General features: G+C 47.4%; 1 protein-coding gene across 2 annotated transcripts; it reads left to right on the top strand.

Moving 5' to 3' along the window:
- The first annotated feature begins 1192 nt into the window (after nucleotides 1-1192).
- CDC20 (cell division cycle 20) lies at nucleotides 1193-13342 on the top strand. 2 transcript variants are annotated; one of them, XM_069738076.1, is made up of 11 exons: nucleotides 1193-1291; nucleotides 3381-3599; nucleotides 3800-3945; nucleotides 4435-4531; nucleotides 5109-5234; nucleotides 7258-7454; nucleotides 7536-7630; nucleotides 11199-11430; nucleotides 12369-12494; nucleotides 12564-12681; nucleotides 12754-13342. In XM_069738076.1, the coding sequence occupies exons 2-11, from the start codon at nucleotides 3392-3394 to the stop codon at nucleotides 12927-12929; spliced, it is 1521 nt and encodes a 506-aa protein (XP_069594177.1). In that variant the 5' UTR covers nucleotides 1193-1291; nucleotides 3381-3391; the 3' UTR covers nucleotides 12930-13342. The 2 variants fall into 2 exon arrangements, with proteins under 2 accessions (XP_069594177.1, XP_069594178.1); XM_069738077.1 differs by having other exon boundaries at nucleotides 1282-1464.
- Nucleotides 13343-21027: the final 7685 nt, after the last annotated feature.

Raw genomic sequence — 21027 nt, 5'->3', positions numbered from 1 at the left:
CGACGCATCCGTCGCACGACGGATGCGACGTGTGGCAATCCGTCGCAATGCGTCATTAATACAAGTCTATGGGGAAAAAACGCATCCTGCAAGCACTTTTGCAGGATGCGTTTTTCTGAAAAACGACGCATTGTGACGGATTGCAGTTAACGCTAGTGTGAAAGTAGCCTAAATTGGATTTTTTTTCTCCATTAAACTGAAAAAATGTAACGCTGAGGCCGTGTTCACACGCTACTTCTTTTCTTGTTGTTGCTTTTTATCTGCAGAAAACGTGATGATAAAAAGCAGCAGAAAAAATTGCAGTTTTACGAGTGTGAACCCGCAGGCGTCCGCACAAAACTACGCCATAACAGCTGTGATTATGGCGCTTTTGCTGCACTCTTTATGCCTTTTCCTCCTTATTTGATGCGTTTTGGGCGCAGAAGTGAAGCTGCCTTTTTAATGGGGCTTCTATAGTACAGAAAAGCTTTGTTTGGGCAGGTTTTTTTTTTCTTCATTTTTTCAGACTCCCCATAGAAGCCTGAAGAGAAAAAACACCAACACCGCACGGTTCAGCACAATTTTTTTGTGAAAAAACCCCCCAACAAACAAATGCAGCATTTACGCTACATGTGAACGCGACCTTACAGACATAGTTGGCAAAATGGCGCTTAAAAAAAGAATGACAGCTCGTCTCACAAAAACAAAACCTCGTATAGCGAAGCTTATGCAGAAAAATAAAAAAACGTGCGGCTGCTAACTATGCGTAATTCTACGACTGGCGGGAGAGAACATCCAGACAACCCCTTTAAGGCCAGGTATAAACGTGCACTGAAGCAACTTGAGGTAAAAAAATATCTCAGGAAGACCCTTTTCTTAAACGTCATCCAGAATTAATTTAATTTCTAGGTTTCCGAACTTCTAGGAATCTACTGGCTGGAAAACGCCAATCACTTTTATGCCCACCCTGACGACCACCATACAGAGTCACACATAATTAGGCAGCCCTTCTCCTGGCAACTGCTAAGCGCTCACCCTCAACAAAAATGGTGGTCTGGTTACTTCCGGTGACGTCACTCCAGTTTGGTCGTTTGGAACAAAGCACCGCTTGTCGCTTGGTGCGTTTCGTCCAATCAGAACGCCAGGTTTGGTACTTCCTGAAACTTTTTTTTTCGTCTGGTGGTTGCCATGGAGTTACTCAGCGTCGAGCGACCAATCAGGAGGCACGGCGGCTGGGTTTTAAAACAAGCTGCTTCCGGCGTGTGACCGTTACTAGCTGCTGACTTGTGTCTCTGGTCGCGCAGTGCGGGAGGTGAGTGCGGGGCTGCGGCAGGTAGTGTCCGCTGCTGTGGCCGGTACCCCGGGTATAACGCGGTGCTGAGCTGTGGAGCCCCCCATATAAGGGGCAGGTGCTGGTAACGGAGGTGTCCGCCCTCCCTCATTCATGGCCTCTCACCCTCTGTGTGGGCCCCATGGCTTCTGTGTGTAAGTTATACTGGCAGCCGATCAGAGCCCTGCAGACTTGGTCCCCGTTATTCTGGGGGCCCCTCTATGGCGGCGCCTGCTGTTCACCGGCTGGTGGTGGCTGGGGTGTACAATGTTGTGTTCAGGGAAAGTATAATTTTGGTGGGCTTTGATACTGCTTCCCCTCCTTATCTGGGGGCTGCGGTGCTGGTGCTAGAGGGTCTTCACCTGTCTAATGGGGGACACCAGTGCCCGGACCCCATGGAATGGCTGATGGGAGAGGGGCACGAGTGCCCGGACCCCATGGAATGGCTGATGGGAGAGGGGCACTAGTGCCGGGACCACAGAGTGGATAACAGGAGAGGGGGCACCAGTGCCGGGACCCCATGGAGTGGCTGGTGGGAGAGGGGGCACCAGTGCCGGGACCCCATGGAGTGGCTGGAGGGGGGGGCACCAGTGCTGGGACCCCACGGAGTTAAAACTGGGGTCTTCTAAGGTTTAACCATTTTTAACCCCTGGAGTTTGCAATGACAGTGACAGTATTCTATGACTTGGAGTGATGACAGAAATGTCACTACCTTTTTTTTTACATATATGCTAGCCACCTTAGGGAGAGACCCAAGTTGGGCTAAATGTAGCGGGACGAAAGAGACCGAAAAGCCCTCTACTTAAAGGAAATACAAAGTGGATGCTTTCCTGAAACGGAAAGTACTTGCAAGCAGCATAATACAAAGAATAGCAGGTTTACCCAGAATCCTTTGCAGTAGGCGGAGCTATGCAAATCATCTTTCCACCCCAGTCTAATCCACAGCGCTTGGAACTGCCAAGCGTGCAATGCTGCGGATTAGTTTCTAAATTTACACAGCCAACCAATTCCTACCTGTGGACACGTGTTTCGGGCTTTAGACCCTCATCAGCACAGGGCTGGAATTGGTTGGCTGTATGGAGTGGGGCTCGGTGAGCAACCGATACATATATGCTAGCCACCTTGTATTACCTTTTTTTTTTTTATACATTCTATTGGTAACTAGAGAAATTGACCTGCTGCAGTCTGGAGAGATGCACCACATGTCCGTCTCCACGATTGTCTGCGGACATGGGATTCTAGAAAGTCTATCTGCTATTCTGTAATATTTGGACTGATCGTCTGAACAGTGTTTTATAGGGGACTAAAATCCTGACTCTCTGCTTTACTATTTTAGTGCCTGAAAAATACAACTCTAAATTCTTATGTAAATGAGGGGTCTTCAGCGCCCCCTTGGCATGGATACCTTGTGATGGGCAGCGCTTGCTTCCTCCCTCGATATATTTCTGGGTGCTCGGTGCAGAGAGCAGCTGAATAGGAGCACTGTGTGCATGCGTGGCCGCCTGCTCAGCTAGTGTCCGTACATGCGCACACGTGGGACACTGTCCACTCTAGGAAGGGAGCGCTGTCCATCAGAATAGTCAAGATGTGGACTGAGGAGGTAAATAGATGCACTGACCACCCCATGGGTGCACTGAAACCCCTCATAGGAATTAAGATGTGATCTCAAGATCTGGTTCAGTAACAGCCCCTATGTAGAGTGAAGATCATAGCAGTCACTGTAGTTAGGTCCGCTATGGCACTGTGTAGATAACTGGGAGTCCCTCTAAAGGCGCGGTCTGATCTAATCAGTCTGTAGTCACTAAACTGTAACATACTAGATTTGGAGCGACTGGATGAGGACCTGGTGCAGCGACCACATCAGTAAGCTGAGCCGCCTCCTGCATCCTAGAATCCCTAGCTCTTCTTTTGATTATCCAGCCTGATACGATCACATGTACATCTCCCCAGGCCCGATAATCTATGGAGGTGGTTCTCAGGGTCTCCTGAGTGTCCCCCCAAGTATTGGATACACTTGTCCGTTTGGTCACGAACATTCCTCCCCATTAACAATTTCTCTCCTGTCCTGCAGATTAGACACTTATGGCCCAGTTCGTGTTTGAGAACGACCTGAACAGCATTCTAAAGCTGGACACTCCAATCACAAACGCTCCGCTGGCGCGATGGCAGCGCAAAGCGAAGGAGGGCGCCTGCTCGTCAGCAAACACGTCGGTGAACTCCAGTATCTTGTCTCCTATGAAGGCGGCAAACAGATCCCACAGCTCCAGCAAGACGCCATCAAAGACGCCAGGTGCGGCACTAATACTGGGGGCCCCTCGGGAATATTAGGAAGCTGTTCCTTACGCAATTCTGTGACAGATGTCTGTGCAGTCACAATCCTGCATCTTTACCATCTGTAATCGCCCATCACTCCCTGCTTATTCACTTTCTGCACAGAGCTACTTCTGGGAAGTGTTTTCTACCCACTGTAACATCAAATTGTTTCTCCAGGCAAGTCGCAGGGGAAGCTGCAGGGCACGCCGTCACGAGCTGGGGGTGATCGGTTTATTCCCAACCGCAGCGCCATGCAGATGGATGTGGCCAGCTTCCTGCTCAGTAAGGAGAATGAGCCCACAGACCAGTCCCCCACAAAAAAGGTGATTATTGCATCTGCCTTTTTTTTTTTTTTTTCCTGTGGGATCTCGTGGCCTTAAAAGGGGGTATTCAGTTATTAGATGTATCGCCCATCTTCTTGTAAGTGCAATATCCCTTTTTTAAATTAAACCCAATTACATGAATAAATTGTTATATGCTGATGATGCAGACCCCAGAATAATATGGGTCCATAACACCCCCCACACTGTGCTGACAGTAGATCTGTATGGTGTATTCCTAGGGGATGACATAAATGGGGACTCCATAGATTTTCATTGTGAATGTGTGATCCATTGAGTCAGAATCTAAGTCGCTGAGCTCAGAAGAGAAGCAGCTCTGGAAACCAGTAATCCATTAGTATTTTAATGCAACTATCCACATTTCGAAATGTGTGTGGTGCTAGGACTCTCCTCGTGGCAGATCTTGGCACCATTTCCCTCATTTGTGACGTTGGCCTCACCCGTCTCTCCTTTCTACCCTGTGATATACAGGAGCAGCAGAAGGCCTGGGCGGTCAACCTGAATGGATTTGATATGGAAGATGCCAAAATCTTGCGTCTTGGTGGAAAGTCACTCAATGCTCCTGAAGGTTTGTGAGATCTCTGGCAGGAAAACCCCTTTATCCTAAATCATAACTGTATCTTTATGGGCTAATTGTAACTAAAGATGATAAAGTAAACGCTACTCTATAGATTCTCTGCTTTAAAAGGAACCTGTCACCTGCTTTTCCCAATATAAACTAAGGCCACCACCTTTAATACCTCTTATCAGTTTAGCAATCAGTAAATAAATCCTCAACCCCCCTCTGCATATCCCAAAAGGTACCATTTATAATCCCCCCCCCCCCCCCCCATATGGTGTGCTCCAGTCCACGAGGTTTCTGACTTTGCTCATGTCCTCCTCTTGTCGCCATCCTCCTACCCTGCTGTGTAGATGAGTGGGACGTGTCGGACGTGGTGTCCCCCCAATCACGTTCCTGCGCAGGCGTGCTACACCCTGTCATGTGCCAGAGAGGTTAATGATCGCCTTACACCCTGACCAGGACACAGCGTAGTACGCCTGCGCAGGAGCCAGATCGAGGACGCTGCGGATGACACAGGAGGGGAAACTCCTTTCAACTTTGGCTGTTTCTTTACATCTTGGCTTATTTTATTACACCTCTCCAGGTTACCAGAACAACTTGAAGGTTCTTTACAGTCAAAAAACTCCTGGATCCAGCAAAAAGCCCAGCAGATACATCCCCTCCATGCCCGACAGAGTCCTCGACGCTCCAGAGATCAGGAATGATTACTGTAAGTCTAGTACTGCAGCCATATGACCTGGGGAGGCCTGTGAAGGAGCGTCAAGCTTTAATTTTTGTATTAATAAATCATGATGTATAGGAGACTGTTCATGTCCCACCTCATCTTCCATAGTGTCACTGTGGCTGCCTCATCTGTGAACTAGTAACTCCCCCTGGGCTGTCTAGTTAACATCTGTAATTAAAACAAGGCACCATTTTATTGTCGCCCTGTGCTGAGATATAGAATCCACCTGTTGCTGTTCGTACAGTGTTCATCGGTGACAGGATCGCCATTACTGCAGCAGTGAGCACAGGGCATCCTGGCATTGTACTCCGATCTGTAGTCCTGCGGTAAGAGCACGGTTGCAATGGTAACTTTCTAGTGGTGAAGCCAGGTCACTAGGCTTGTATAACTAATACTTTGTCAGACTCCCCGTCCTGTGCTCACCACCACTGTCACTGCTAGTGCTCAAAGCATAGTGATTACATTGTTCCGCTGCTGTGCTTGGACCATTGACTGAGCAGAGCCAAATCCTTGTAAAGCCTCATTCAGACATTCGTGCTGTCTGAGGCTTTACTGCTGCGTCTGCAAAACTGCGCCATTGCTGCGACGGTGTTTTCATCAGTGGGGAGTACATGTCATTGGACAAATTTGGAACTGCATCTTTGGTGTCTGGACCCATGCGCACCAATAACTACCTTGATCTAAGCCCAGCAGTCGGTCACAAGACTGCTGTGCTCAGATCACAGTAACTATGAGCTGAGCTGTGTATCTAAGGGTACCGTCACACAGTGGCATTTTGATCGCTAGGACTGCACGATTCGTGACGTTCCAGCGATATACTTACGATCGCGCTGTGTCTGACACGCTCCTGCAATCAGGGACCCTGCTGAGAATCGTACGTCGTAGCAGATCGTTTGAAACTTTCTTTCATCGTCTAGTGTCCCGCTGTGGCGGCATGATCGCATGGTGTAACAACAAAGGTGTGCACGATATTGTATACGATGTGCGCATAGTAACCAACAGCTTCTACATCGCAAATACGTCGTGAAGTTATCGCTCCAGCGTCGTGCATTGCGAAGTGTGACTGCAGTCTACGACGCTGGAGCGTCACGGATCGTGCCGTCGTAGCGACCAAAGTGCCACTGAGACGGTACCTTAACCCATGACGTAATGCTGTTCCATCGTATTAGTCCGCATAGCCTTTAAGCTAATCTAATTTGCGGTGCAGTCTGCTGACTGATCAGAGTGCTGCAGTGATGTAATGTGCTTTTCTCAGCTCCTTGTAAAGTCCATTGAGCAGTTCCGCACCGTTAGACAGAATCGGCATTGCCGGCTGTCCTCGGCGATCGGTCGCATCTTTATATCACATTAAAGTTGCCAACAAAACGGCAGTGCTGTGCTCCTAAACTTCATTCTCTCATCCCTTTTTTTTTTTTTTTTTTTTTTTTTTTTTAACAAATGTCCAGGAGGAGACATCCGACACCTGGAGCTGATCCTGCTCTCTTCTGCTGCAGCCCTAATGTGAACGATCACTACACTAGGTTATCGTGGCAAATGTCAGCAGCTGCTCCCTCTAGTGTTTAAAAGTTGAAAATATCAAAACTTTTTTTTTTACATTTTGCCATTCAAAAATTTAAAGGGACACTGTCACCTGAATTTGGAGGGAACAATCTTCAGCCATAGGGGCGGGGTTTTCGGGTGTTTGATTCACCCTTTCCTTACCCGCTGGCTGCATGCTGGCTGCAATATTGGATTGAAGTTCATTCTCTGTCCTCTGTAGTACATGCCTGCACAATGCAATCTTGCCTTTCGCAGGCGTGTACTATGGAGGACAGAGAACGAACTTCAATCCAATATTGCAGCCAGCGGGTAAGGAAAGGGTGAATCAAAAACCCCGCCTCCATGGCTGAAGATTGTTCCCTCCAAATTCAGGTGACAGTGTCCCTTTAAAACAAGTTATCGCAGTGTTTTTTTTTTTTCTTCTGTGTAAAAGGGGCTACACATCTTAAACCCTTTAACTTCACTCCAGATCTGAACCTAATTGACTGGAGCTCGCTGAATCTGCTGGCTGTGGCGCTGAATGACTCCGTTTACCTCTGGAACTACCTGAGCGGAGACATCATTCTGCTTCTCCAGATGGAGAACTCTGAGGAGTACATATCGTCTGTCTCTTGGATCAAGGAGGGCAACTATCTCGCAGTAGGAACCAGCAATGCTGAAGTGCAGGTGAGTTTATGGCCATTGCTTATTGCTGGTTTTATTGCTTTCTGAATGTTTTCTTATACAATTTTCTCCTATACTTTCCAGCTCTGGGATGTTCAGCAGCAGAAACGTCTGCGGAATATGGTTAGCCATTCGTCCCGCGTCGGTTCGCTCAGCTGGAACAACCACATCCTGTCCAGGTGAGGTTTGGCACTTTGTTCTCTTTTCATGCACTCGTGTACAGTTTGTCATAAGCTTGGGTGACTGGCATTAAAACTTGTAATTATCCCCTCAAGATTAAAGCTCAACAACCCTGAGTATTGCCCAACTTGCTAAAGTTACAAAAAAAACAACTTTTAAAGAATGGAGTTCTGGGTTTGCTGCTGTTATCATAAACTCAATCTTCACCGTTTGGTATTTCTTTATACACTTCTTATAAATACTGTTACGATTTTGACCAGCTAGATCAAGGTATAATGCAGAACTCTCCAAATAGTGAAGTGTTACATACAAGGCTGGAGAGTAGCAAGGAGTGACTGCTGTTCTCTTCTCCTGATACTTTCTCTAAGGCTGGGGTCACATGAGTGATTCAAGCAATCATTCCAATAAAAAAAAGTTTAACGAACTGCTTAAACTAGAATTCCAGTAGGTTGAGTGTTTACATACAAAGTTTAATTGTCCTTCATTCTGAAAATCCTATAACACCAAGGCCGAATTCAGAGGTTGATGAAACTGTACCATGATGTACTTACAAACTCGACAGCCTTATGTGTTTGTGCAGGGAGACCCATGGCCACTGCATTGTACTTTTGCAGAGTTTCACGGACTCCTGAATTTGACCTAATGGTTCAACTCTCCAGTAGAGTTGAGCAAACGTTCGGAATTGGTCGCCCAATCTGAATTTGCCATATCTGTAACCTATTCATGTAAAATTTGTTTGACCGATTAAGAACATAATTGGTCATTTCTACTCCCAATGACGTTTGACGAATATTGCAAATGCAATATTCGCTGCCGAACCAAAATGTGCTCAATTCTAGTCACCAGTAAACAAATTCACACTATTTGGTGTATGTGGGAATATTGAAAGCTTCTCTCCAAGGCCTAATTGTTTATCATAGGAAAATTATAAGTTGACAAGACATTAAAAAAAAAATAATTGTTGGTCTCCACCATGCGGGTAAATCTTTGGGATCAATTGCCAAATTTATGACGGTACCACGTTCATATGATCTACAAATATTAGCCCAACGTGACCTCCGTGGTCATCATGCTGTTGAGGAAGGAGATGCCATCTATTGGAGATGAACAGAAGAGCTTGAAGATGCTGGAGGGAACAGGTTATACCAGTAATGCATCAATAGTAAAAATGTCTCATGTTGACATGACCAGACAGGCCACTGAGCAAGGAAGAGGCCACAGCTCGAACACACCATAAGAAGCCAGGTTATAGTCTTCAACTTGCATGGAAACAAAGATGTTAAATTTTGGAGAAATGTCCTCTGATATGACAGGACATAAACCTGTTTGTCATCCATATGTAACAAGGATGAATATGGCCAAAGGGGGAGGCTTGCAAGGCCAAAACTGAAATACAGGGATGGTTGCGTCATGTTGGTGCTTTGCTGCAGAGGGGACTGGTGCACAAAATAGAAGGCATGAAGAAGGAAAGTTTGGCCAAGATGGTGGAGTTATACTTGGGGTCATCATCCATTTAGACTCCTTTGTGCCCAAGCTTTAAGTCCAAAAATGGCTTGAGGGGAATCTGTCACCCCAAAAATCGTATGAGCTAAGGCCACCGGTATCAGGGGCTTATCTACAGCATTCTGTAATGCTGTAGATAAGCCTCCGATGTACCCTGAAAGGTAAGAAAAACAGGTTATTATACTCAACCAGGGCGGTCCGGGTCCGGCGCCTCAATCTTCATATGATGGCGTCCTCTTCTTGCCATCATGCTCCGGCGCAGACGTACTTTGTTTGCCCTGTTGAGGGCAAAGTACTGCAGTGTACAGGGAAAGGTCAGAGGGGCCCAGCGCCTGCACACTGCAGTACTTTGCTCTGCCCTCAACAGGGCAAACAAAGTACGCCTGCGCCGGAGCTGCGGCAAGAAGATGAGAGAATGTCATCGTATGAAGATGGGAGGCCTCAGACCAGACCGCAGCACACCCATCGTACCGGGACCGCCCCTGGGTGAGTAATCTAACCTCTTTTTCTCACCTTTCAGGTTACATCGGGAGCTTATCTACATTACAGAATTCTGTAGATAAGCCCCCTGATGCTGGTGGGCTTAGCTCTTATGTGATTTTTGGGGTGAAAGATTCCCTTTAGGGACAACAGTCCATCACAACCCTCAATCCATTAGGGCATTTCTGGGCAGAACTGTAAAGGCCTGTGCGAGCACGGAGACCTACAAGCCTGACTGACGCCACTTATGGCCAAATACTAAACTTGTATATTTCTGAGCCACTGAGTGCAGGGAAAATAAATATAAACCATCTGTAGTATAATTCTGAGTGTGAAATGAATGACTTGGGGCTCCTGCTCACTTGTGCGAGACTTGGATGAGTCTTGCACATCAATCCCCGGCACTCGGGAGCAGAGCGTGTGGCTGCATGTATTCCTATGCGGCCGCACGCTCCAATCTGAGTGCCGGGTATTAACATGCAAGACTCATCCGAGTCTCGCGCAAGTGAGTAGGAGCCCTAAAGAGTATAAACCATTATGGCTCCAAATGCAGCACACAATTAATCACCGGAGTATGAACACGGTCTTATTGTGCCCTGTATAGAGAAGACCTAGATGGCTCCTAACCCTCACAGATCAGAGCATTGCTGTCTAGGGCTGGTTTCACACTTGCGTTACTCTGCGCTGCGGATGGCAGCGTATTTCTGTATGCGTCCTGCGTTTCTATCTTTAACATTAGATACGCAGGGTGACGCGTTGTATGCGGATGTGTCTGCATGTGGCAATTTGAGGTGTGCGGCGACCGCACAGAAACACAAAATTTAGCATTTCCGTGTGGTTGCCGCACACCTCAAATGCCGCATGCGGACACATCCGTATACAATGCATGACCCTGCATACCCAATGTTCAAGATGGGTACACAGGCAGCAGTAGACGGATCCTGGGCAGAGCGTCACGGAGGAAATGCGCGGTCATCCGCAGCGCAGAGTAACGCAAGTGTGAAACCAGCCAGAGGCTCCACTTCTGTAATGAGTGGTGGGTTTTTGTCACAGCACTTCTGCACATACCGTGTTTATTTATTTATTTTTTTTTTTACACCTTTTAAAAACACTGCTTTTTTGCTTGCAGTCAAACAGCCATATAACAGACTATCACATGGCACGGACTGGCTAGCGGCTCTCCTGACCCAAGCTTGACATCTATCTGCATAGAAATCTGAACTCTCAATCTCACGCTGATTATTTTTGACTTGGAGACTTGATGCAGTTTCAGATCTACATCCGGTCAATCCTTTCAAAGTGTTTTATTTATTTATTTTTTTTCAGTTTTTCTCCAGCCATTATAATGATTGGGGGGGGGGGGGGGGAAGGAGGCACTTATTTTATGCAGCAGTTAATTCTTCTAAAAAATTTTTGGTCTGAATTCTGTTGCAAATGCTTAACATGTGCACATACCCTAAGATGCAGCTATTGTGCACATCAAAATTATGCAGCTTCAAAAACTCATTGTGGGAACTTTTTAACCTGCGGTTCTAGTACTGCCTTGCACTCAACTTGTTGTTTTTTTTTATTTTGGGCTATTAGTGGTTCCAGGACAGGACACATCCACCACCATGATGTCAGAGTTGCTCAGCATCATGTGGCCACTCTGACTGGTCACACACAAGAGGTCTGCGGCTTGAAGTGGTCTCCCGATGGCCGCTATCTAGCCAGTGGGGCAAACGACAACCTGGTAAATATCTGGTCCTGTGTCCAAGGAGACTCTGGGGAGTTCACACCTGTACAAACCTTCACCCAACACCAAGGTGCTGTCAAGGTAAGAAGATGCTTACAATATGCTTTGTGCTAATGCAGTGTAATGCCCTGTATTATACCCCAGAGCTGCACTCTCTCTATTCTGCCAGTGGAGGAAGATACCGGCTATGTATGTATACCCCTAGAAAACAAACTTTTAAACAGTGAGGATAATCAATGAGTGGAACAGGTTGCCACAAGAGGTGGTGAGTTCTCCTTCAATGGAAGTCGTCTGTCCAGCCTTTTTTTTTTTTTTTTGAAATGTGTGAGATGGTTTAGTGAATCCTGCGTTGAGTAGGGGGGTTGGACACGGTGACCCTGGAGGACCCTTCCAACTCTTAAGGCCTCTTTCACCCTTCTGTCGGTACAAATCGTCTCTATGCGTCGGGCCGACAGACATTGTGAATTTTTTTTTTTTTTTGCACGACGTGGGCAGCGGGTGCAGTTTTCGACGCATATGCTGCTCATTCTGAAGTCTGGGGAGGAGGGGGCAGAGTTTCGGCCACACATGCACGGTAGAAAATGGTGGACAAACTTTACATTGGTTTTTTTTTTTTTTGTTTTGTTTTTTTGTGATTGTCTGCCAAAACACGACAGATTTGACGTGTGGCAATCCATCACAATCCGTCACTAATACAATTCTGTGGGCAAAAAAGCATCCTGCGAGCACATTTGCAGGATCCGGTTTTTGCACAAAACAGCAGATTGCAAAAAACACAAGTGTGAAAGTAGCCTAACATTCTATAAACCCCCAGACCTGCACTCGCTGTCTTTTTAGCTTTAAAAATCAAAAAAAAAAAAATTAAAATTTTGGCTCATTCTTTCAGCTGCCTAGGAATTCTATATCCGGCATAGGTTTTCATTTTGGCACTTACTAAACTTTGCAGACCTCACCAAATATCTTCAAAAATCAGAATAGTGAATGCTACTTGTAACTTTAGTGTGGTTTGTTTTCCATAGGCTGTGTCCTGGTGCCCCTGGCAGTCTAATGTCCTTGCGACTGGTGGTGGGACGAGCGACAGACATATCCGAATCTGGAACGTTTGCTCAGGAACCTGCTTGAACTCGGTGGACACCCACTCACAGGTAAGGACGACTTCTTGTCCATAGTGACCAGTGTTTCAGCAGACTCTAAGGCTGATGTTTGTCCTCCAGGTCTGTTCGATCCTCTGGTCCACGAATTACAAGGAATTAATCTCTGGCCACGGATTTGCACAGAATCAACTCGTCCTCTGGAAATATCCCACGATGACCCGGGTAACAGAACTGAAAGGTAAGTGCCGCACGTTCCCCAAATCTGCCTGTAGTTGGGTTATAGTCAAGCACCGGTGCTTTCCTCCCTCAGGGCACAACTCCAGAGTCCTCAGCCTGGCCATGAGTCCGGATGGCAGCACCGTGGCCTCCGCTGCAGCAGATGAGACCCTCCGACTGTGGAAATGCTTTGAAGTGGATCCCGTCACCAAGAAGGAAAAGGAGAAGGCGAGAAGCAGCAAGAGCATCATCCACCAGAGCATACGCTGAGCGCTGCTGCCTCGGGGATATTTTTATTTTTTAACACTTTATGTACATTTGTATCTTGGAATAAAACATTATTTTTTACCTGTGACTTGTAAATGGATTTCTAGGGTGGTTGTGGATTTACAGACTCTTTTAACCTGTGATATTGGGATGTGTGCTGTATTGTCTGATGTGCAATGATTAAATTGGCTTTTATAATGTACAGAAATTGACAATGTGATCTCGCTTCATTGTGTGCTGTGCCAGACCTGATATTAATGGTTGTATTTTCACCCACATCCTCTTACAATCACTCTGACCCCTGTTTCCTGTCTTACATTGCGGTCTGTACACGTTCACTGAGGGTTTCTTATGTCTGGCACAGAACTGTGTGTATAAAGCTGCTCCCATCACTGTAATAAAGGTGTATAAAATGATGCCATGCATGCTTCTTGGGGGGGCACAGAGCTGGGGGTGACACCTGGCTATGCACTGAAGACCCCATGGTGGGAGGATTTGCATATTGTATGTATAGATGGTGGCCCGATTTCTAACGCATTGGGTATTCTAGAATGCACAGGCATGTAGTATATGGCACAGCCCATGCAGTATATAGCAATGTGGGCACCATATCCCTGTAAAAAAAAAAAAAAAAAAAAAAGTAATACTCACCTTCCTTCGGCCCTTGGATCCAGCCGAGGCCTTTACAGAGGCTTCTCATGATGCTCTGTTCCCAGTAATGCATTTCGGCAATAACCCGTGATCATGTAGCGGTCTTGTGAGATTGCAATTTTTGGAAGTGGCTGCATCTTATCCCACTCCCATCCAGAACACATGCATGCTCGGCTAAACAGGTCATGCTTCAAGGGGCACTTAGCTGGATAATGGGCCTTTGCAGTGCTCTATTTTGAATGCAGTGTTGGTGTTAACAATCCACCATTGCTAAATTTTGTGCCCCTGCTAGAGATGGCAAAGTTCCCACCTGCAACTCCATTATGCTTGTAATGTAGCATACGAACACTACTGGTAAGATGGCTCTTGTAGGGTTAACACTGCAACGGTCATAAGTAAATCACACAATCGGATCATGTATGCAAATGTTTGTGGACTTGGGGTCAGGCACGCGCATCCCTGCAGCTAAGAATACAGACGCCGCAGTTATTTCATTGGCTGTTAGTCACAGCAGGAGTCAGGATCTCACTCTATGTATCTGTATTTTGGGTATGTCTGCTGAATAAGCACTTCTAATTACTTGGACCATGTTTACATTTGCCCTTACAGTGTTTGCTCCACTAATCCTCTCTCCTTCACTATCCATAAACCCCAGCACCCTCTAACCAAATAATGATCTCCACTGCACCCTTACCTCCTCTACTGACCTGCTTCTCAACCTCAAATCTGTCCAAACACAACAAGTCGGCCACTCTCCTCCCACCTGCTCTCCCTTTCTCTGCTTCTCCTCACTGTTGGTGACATATCTCCCAACCCTGGACCCCCACAGCTCATACCTCCCATGACGACCCCCTCCTATCGCTCCCTATTTAATACAAACTACCGCAATCTTTCCAACATAACCTGTGCTCCTGACGCCCACCCCCCTACTCCATCTCTCTGGAGCACTCTGGAATTCCCACTCAATCTGCAATTAGCTTCATGTGATTCATGACCTTTTACTCTCACAAGCTTGCCTTCCTTGGCCTCACAGAAACATGGCTAACACCCTCTGATACCACCTCCTCTGCTGCGCTGTTACGGCGGCCTCCACATCACCCACACCCCTCGTTCCAGCAGACATGGTGGAGGAGTTGGTCTTCTCCTGTCTCCTAACTGCAGCTTTAACCCAACTCCCACCTCTACTGTCCCTTATCCTTCCCTCTTTTGAAGTCCACATCTACTCTCCCTCCAAGTGGCCGTCGTATACCAACCTCCAGGCCCAGCCACTGCCTTTATTGACCAATTCTCCCCCTGGCTTCTTCACTTTCTCTCTGCTGACATTCCCACCATCATCATGGGTGACTTCAACATCCCCACCGATACCCCTCAGTCAGCAGCCTCCAAACTTCTCCCTTACTGCATCTTTTGGACTTACTCAGTGGTCCTCCGCAGCCACTCAGACGGACATACACTAGACCTGGTCTTCACACATCTCTGCTCTCTAACTTCACCACCTCCCCTCTATCCGACCACAATCTGCTCCCTTTCCCATCCCTGTTCTCCCCGGTCACCCATGTAAAACCACATGCTCACCCATGCAGAAACCTTGCACACCTAGACTCTCACATGTTCTCTGACTCTATCCTACCACTGGCATCTATATTCTCACTCCACAATAGACAGTGCCGCTGCTTTCTACAATGCCACTCTCACATCAGCTATTGACAGTCGCCCCTCTCGTTCATGGCAGAGTGCGACGTATCAAGACAACTCTGGCACAATAACAGCACTAAAAAGCCCCAGTAACTGTCCAGGGTAGCAGAGCGGCATTGGAAGAAAACACATTCGCAAGGCGACTTCACTGCATTCAAACAGGCAACACTCGCTTTTAAATCCATTATAAAATCAGACACATGGGGAACCATTCTGAATTGGGGAGTTGCTCTCTTGTCCTAGAATATGTCCTGTAGTGTTACATCTGTGCCTAGAAGGGGGATTCCGTGAAGGTTGTGTCCAAGAACAATCAGGGAATAAAAAATAGGGATTTTTTTTTTTGTGTACTTACCGTAAAATCCTCCGCTCCTAGCCATTCATTGGGGGACACAGACTGTGGGTGTATGCTGCTAACACTAAGTGATGCAAAGAAAGTTCGCTCCTCCTCTGCAGTATACACCCTCCTGCTGGCTCTTCGCTAACCAGTTCGGTGCAAAAGCAGTAGGAGAACAATAACATGAGCGTATAGCATGTCAAATTATAAAACAAGCTAATACTAATAACATGGTGGAAGCTGTGTTCCCTAACGAATGGCTCGGAGAAAAGGATTTTACAGTGAGTACACAAAAATCCCTATTTCTCCTTCGCCTCATTGGGGGACACAGACCATGTCCCAAAGCAGTCACTGGGTGGGGACAACATCAGATCAGGCCCTGTGTAACTGCTACTTACAAGTGCGCCACCGTGGCCTGCAGAGTCCGCCTGCCCAGACTCACATCTGTGGAAGTGTGGGAATTATAGTGCTTCAAGAATGCATGCAGACTGAACGAACCCGCAAGCCTGCAGCCGTGATTTGCTGATGCAAGAAAGGGGAGAAGCCAGCGCTGCCTATGGTCAGAACGCAATACATAAAGTGCACATATTAATTTCTAACTGTATTTAAAATGAGACATTTAGCAAACAATTGATCAATTCTTTGAGCTACCCCACCACTTCACGGCAATCTCATAATGGGGCAGTCCTACTCTACTTTTTTTATATTCGCTGTGCCATAAAGGCCTCCTAAGTAAAATAAAAGGAAGACCACATTAAATGCAGACTGTACCTGGAACATTTCTGAATCACTCCCATGGCGTCCGAGGGGCAGGTAAGGATAAAGGTCGACCAGGTCCAGACAGACATTTCAGGTCTAACCTCCACACTGCCCGACCAGCACCACAGATAAAGGGTGAGATAGGCTGAGACACAGGTGCATAATTAAACAGCGCAGGGCTGCTGTGTGTACAGCAGCCTATCAATCACAGGAAACACAAAGAATGGCGCACGTGACTGGGCACGCATGGCTACAGTGGTGGTCAGCCATGGACCAATATTGAATAGAAAGGGGAGAAGCCAGCAAAGTGCACATGCACATATTGATTTCTAACTGTATTTAAAATGAGACATTTAGCAAACGATTGATCAATTCTTTGAACTACCCCGCCACTTCACGGCAATCTCATAATGGGGCAGTCCTACTCTACGTTTTTTATATTCGCTGTGCGGTCACGTGCGTCATTCTTTCTGTGTATCCTGTGATTGATAGGCTGCTGTACACACATACAGCAGCCCTGCCCTGCGCTCTGTTTAATTATGCACCTGTGTCTCAGCCTGTCTCACCCTTTATCTGTGGTGCTGGATGGGCAGTGTGGAGGTTAGACCTGAAAGGTCTATGTCTGGACCTGGTCGACTTTTATCCTTACCTGCCCCTCTGACGCCATGGGAGTGATTCAGAAATGCTTCAGGTACAGTTTGCATTTAATGTGGTCTTGCTTTTAATTTATTTAGGAGGCCTTTATGGCACAGCAAATATAAAAAAACGTAGAGTAGGACTGCCCCATTATGAGATTGCCGTGAAGTGGCGGGGTAGTTCAAAGAATTGATCAATCGTTTGCTATATGTCTCATTTTAAATACAGTTAGAAATCAATATGTGCATTTGCACTTTATGTATTGCGTTCTGACCATAGGCAGCACTGGCTTCTCCCCTTTCTTGCTGTGATTTGCCGATGCCTGGTGCCTAGAACCCAAGATAGGCTGACATCTAACACGGAAGGATTCCTGGATGGTGTAACGAATCCACCAGGCTAACCTGGCCGATGAAACGGCTATACCCTTCCTGTATCCGTCAGGAAGCCCAAATAAAGCATCCAACCTTTGGAAGGACGCCATCCTCGAGATGTACCTACTCAGATCACTCACTTCGTCCAGAATATGGGGAACCCATTCCGTTTTGTGGACTGGTGCCGAAAGAGATGAGGGAAGAACGATGCCCTCATAACAGTGGGAATACAATACCACCTTGGTAACAAGGGAAGGGGATGGCCTGTAGACAACCTTGCCTTGAAGGTAATAAGAGAAAAAAAAGTCTATAAGAACAGAGCGGCAAGCTCCGAAGATTCGTCAGGATGACGAGATCGCAGAGAAAAAAAGGCGACCTTCCCTGAGGTAAAGTCTGTCCAGAAAGGAGTGTACTGTAAGACTCCCAGGACCATTAAGGTCCCAAAGATCTAACGGTATGCAATAGGTAAGAACCACATGTGAAAACTCCCTGCGAGGAAGTCCTTACTTGCAGTATTGCTGCAATAAGACAGAAAAATACTAGTTCTGCAAAGGAAAAAAAAAAAAAAAACCTGACGTGGTCAGTGCGGATCTCCCAGGATCACTGGGGCCCTTCCTGCTTCCGAAAGGCTCACAGAAGTAGTGGAAGAGGGGTTATTGAAACTGGTACCATGAAGAACCAGAGCATGCACTGTGATGGCTTTTGGATCTCAAGGCCGAACCATGAACTAGAGTACATTGGCGTTCAGTCTGGATGCCATCCGACCTACATCTGGCGTGCTCCAGAGAAGGCAGATCTGATGGAAGACTTCCGGTTGAATTTCCCACTCACTTGAGGCGGGACCCTGACAGCATCTGCAGTCCAGAGTTTTACTCCTGGGATGTGTAGTGCCGAGATCACCTGAATGATAGATCTTGGCCCATCAGAGAATGTGAGGTACCTCGACCATGACGCCTGACAGTGGGTACCTGCCAGATGATTGACGTATGGCACAGCCATGGCATTGTCCGATTGAATTCATATGGGGTGACCCGCCAGAAGGCAGCGAACCTGCTGTAGAATTAGCCATACCGTTCGGATCCCCAGAACAATGATCAGGAGAAGAGGACTGACATCAGTAGTCACTAATAACTATTGAATGGATCTCCCCCCCCCCCCCACCCCCAGATGAGGAAGAAGCTCAGAGACTACCCACTGAAAGCCTGTTTGACCTGCAGAAAACGAGAGGAGCGAAGGAAACCGCTTCCATTGTCATCACCATTTTCCCTCGGAAACCCCCTCCTAGCAAATCAAATGGGATGAAGGGATGAGTGAACCTGTGCATGAGCTCCCTGTTGAAGGGCCACGGCCTTGTCTCAAGAGAAAATTACCAACCTTCTGGAAGTGACCAGGATCATCCGCAAAAAGGATATCTGCTGGGCTGGAAATGAGGAAAAAATTGTCTAAGATTAGCTGCCAGCCCAGGTGAGAAGGGGTATCGCAAGCGATATAGACAACGCAGTCCTGGAAGAGTGGCTAAAAAGCCGACCAGATAGGGCAGGACGACCATGCCTCTAGGGTGCAAGAGGAACATGACATCCGCCATAACCCCCGCAAACACTCTGAGTGCAGTAGCAAGGCCGAAGGACAAGGTCGTGATTTCAAAATGCTGTTCGCGAATGGAAAGGCAAAGGAATTTTTGAAGAGGGAAAAATAAGAATGTGAAGGTAAGCATCCCGAATGTCGGTGGATGCCAGAAACTCAACCTTTTTCCATTGAAGTAGTGGCTGAGCGGAGGAACTCCATCCGAAGAAGGGGGACCTTGTCAAGCTTGGTAGAAGTTTGATATCCAGGATCGGTCTTACTTTTCAGTCGCCTTTTTGGAACCAAGATCCCTTAGATCTAGACCGTCCTGGTCAACTCATCCACTGCTGGTTGGGTCTATAGGAAACATGTGATCCTTTGTTCCTGCATGGGGAACGCTTCCAACTTCTCACCGAATAACCGATCACTCTGGTAAGGGAGTGATGTCAGAGGCTTTTTGAATGCAGAGTATGCTTCCATTTTCTCAACTATAAAGTCCTTCTGCGTGTAATGGCATTTGCTGACAGCGCTGCGCAAGTAGCCGCATCCGAGAGGCGTGAAGCAGCCAGTCTCCTTGCTCAAGAAATTTGATTGACCAGCTGTACTGTCTTCGGGAAAAGGTTACTGTTGTGAATCAAGGAAGTTAACGTCTCCGACCAGGAGACCATTTTTGTAGCAACCCATGCGGCGGCTAAGGAAGGATAGAGCGCTGAACCCGAGGCCGCAAGACGGAATGAACCAGATTTGCTATCTGACAGTCTGTTGTATTTTTAATTGACGACCCATCGGGCAGAAATACTGGAAGGTATACCACAGGAGATTCTACCCGGTTAATTTGCCAAGTGGCAGAATGCGCTGCTGCATCCGGAAGGTCAGGGAAAGCCGTCTTGCAATCGCCGCTCTCTTTTGACGGTGCAGAGTTAAAATGATGAACCCTTAATCCACCATCCTCTTAACAGGGAAGTGGAGAGGGATCGTCCGCCTTCTTGCATCATCTGCTAAACAGTGGTGATGCAGAGAGGGATGTTTGGACGCCAAAAAGGGAGCCTCTGTACATCCACAGAGTTCGGGTCACCGGGTGAACAGGGCTGATTGTCAGGCATTAGGCCTGGCTGCAGAAGAGGATACATGCAGGCGACATTGTGTGCTTGTCTATTGATGGTGCGGAGAGATCGGTGCCCTTTAAAAAGACCCGTCACCCCTAAGAATCAGACCAGGCATGGCGTCCTAGGGGGCTATAAGTGAAGGGGGACATCCCACGTGTTTGCATATTGGCTGTGAGGGACACTGCGTGATCTAGAGTAGAACCAAAGTCCTCGTTAATCTACAGAGATTGGTTGATATAAATAGGCAAATCCATTCTTTTCTGAAGGTCTTGTGAGTCCAGAACCAAGGCAATATCATTGGTGAGGGATCAGGAAATGAAACTTCCGTCTTCTAGAGCCTGTATGTTTCTAGAATACTTGCGGCACCGGCTAGCCGACGGCTCGCATGAAGGAGAGGGACCATCTATGTCGGTCCTGCGAGCATTTCGAGCCACAGAGGGTTCACGGAGGGATTCAATCTCTTGGTCAGAGAAGCCATGGATTGCGGCAGTGACAAAGCCCACTCAGGGAACTAGGTACTCTGGGATAAGCTGGGGTCAGCAGCGGAGGGCTGCTGAGCTCATTTAGGGTGACCGGTTTTGGACTGGTCAAGTGCCTTTAAGACTAGGGAATACTGGTCGTGTGCCTTTAAGTACAGGCACAGGAGGAAGATGCGGGGAGGGAGAGAGCAGTACTTTCTTACCCGGTAGCATGTGCCCCTTCAATGCAAAACCATCGCCCCTGTGACTTCCATGAATAGGTCGAAGCCGGGGGCTAAATTTTTGCAGCCGGCCGGAGCGTTACCTCAGGGAGGTGGGCCACAGGGAAGAGGAGGCTGCCTGTCAGCGTGTGAATATCCCACTGCAGAGGCCTATCACTGACTGGATCCACTCACCATCGGTGCGCGTCCCGACATGGAGCTGCCACGGATGACTGGGTTTCAGCACCGATGAAAACGCATGCACTCTACTGTTCTGCTGCAGGTCAGGTATTGCAGCGTGGACGGT

The sequence above is a fragment of the Ranitomeya imitator genome, chromosome 8, assembly GCF_032444005.1.
Source record: "Ranitomeya imitator isolate aRanImi1 chromosome 8, aRanImi1.pri, whole genome shotgun sequence".
Taxonomy (NCBI): domain Eukaryota; kingdom Metazoa; phylum Chordata; class Amphibia; order Anura; family Dendrobatidae; genus Ranitomeya; species Ranitomeya imitator.
Note: the sequence above shows the minus strand (reverse complement) of the source record. Positions and strands in the feature narration are given on the sequence as shown.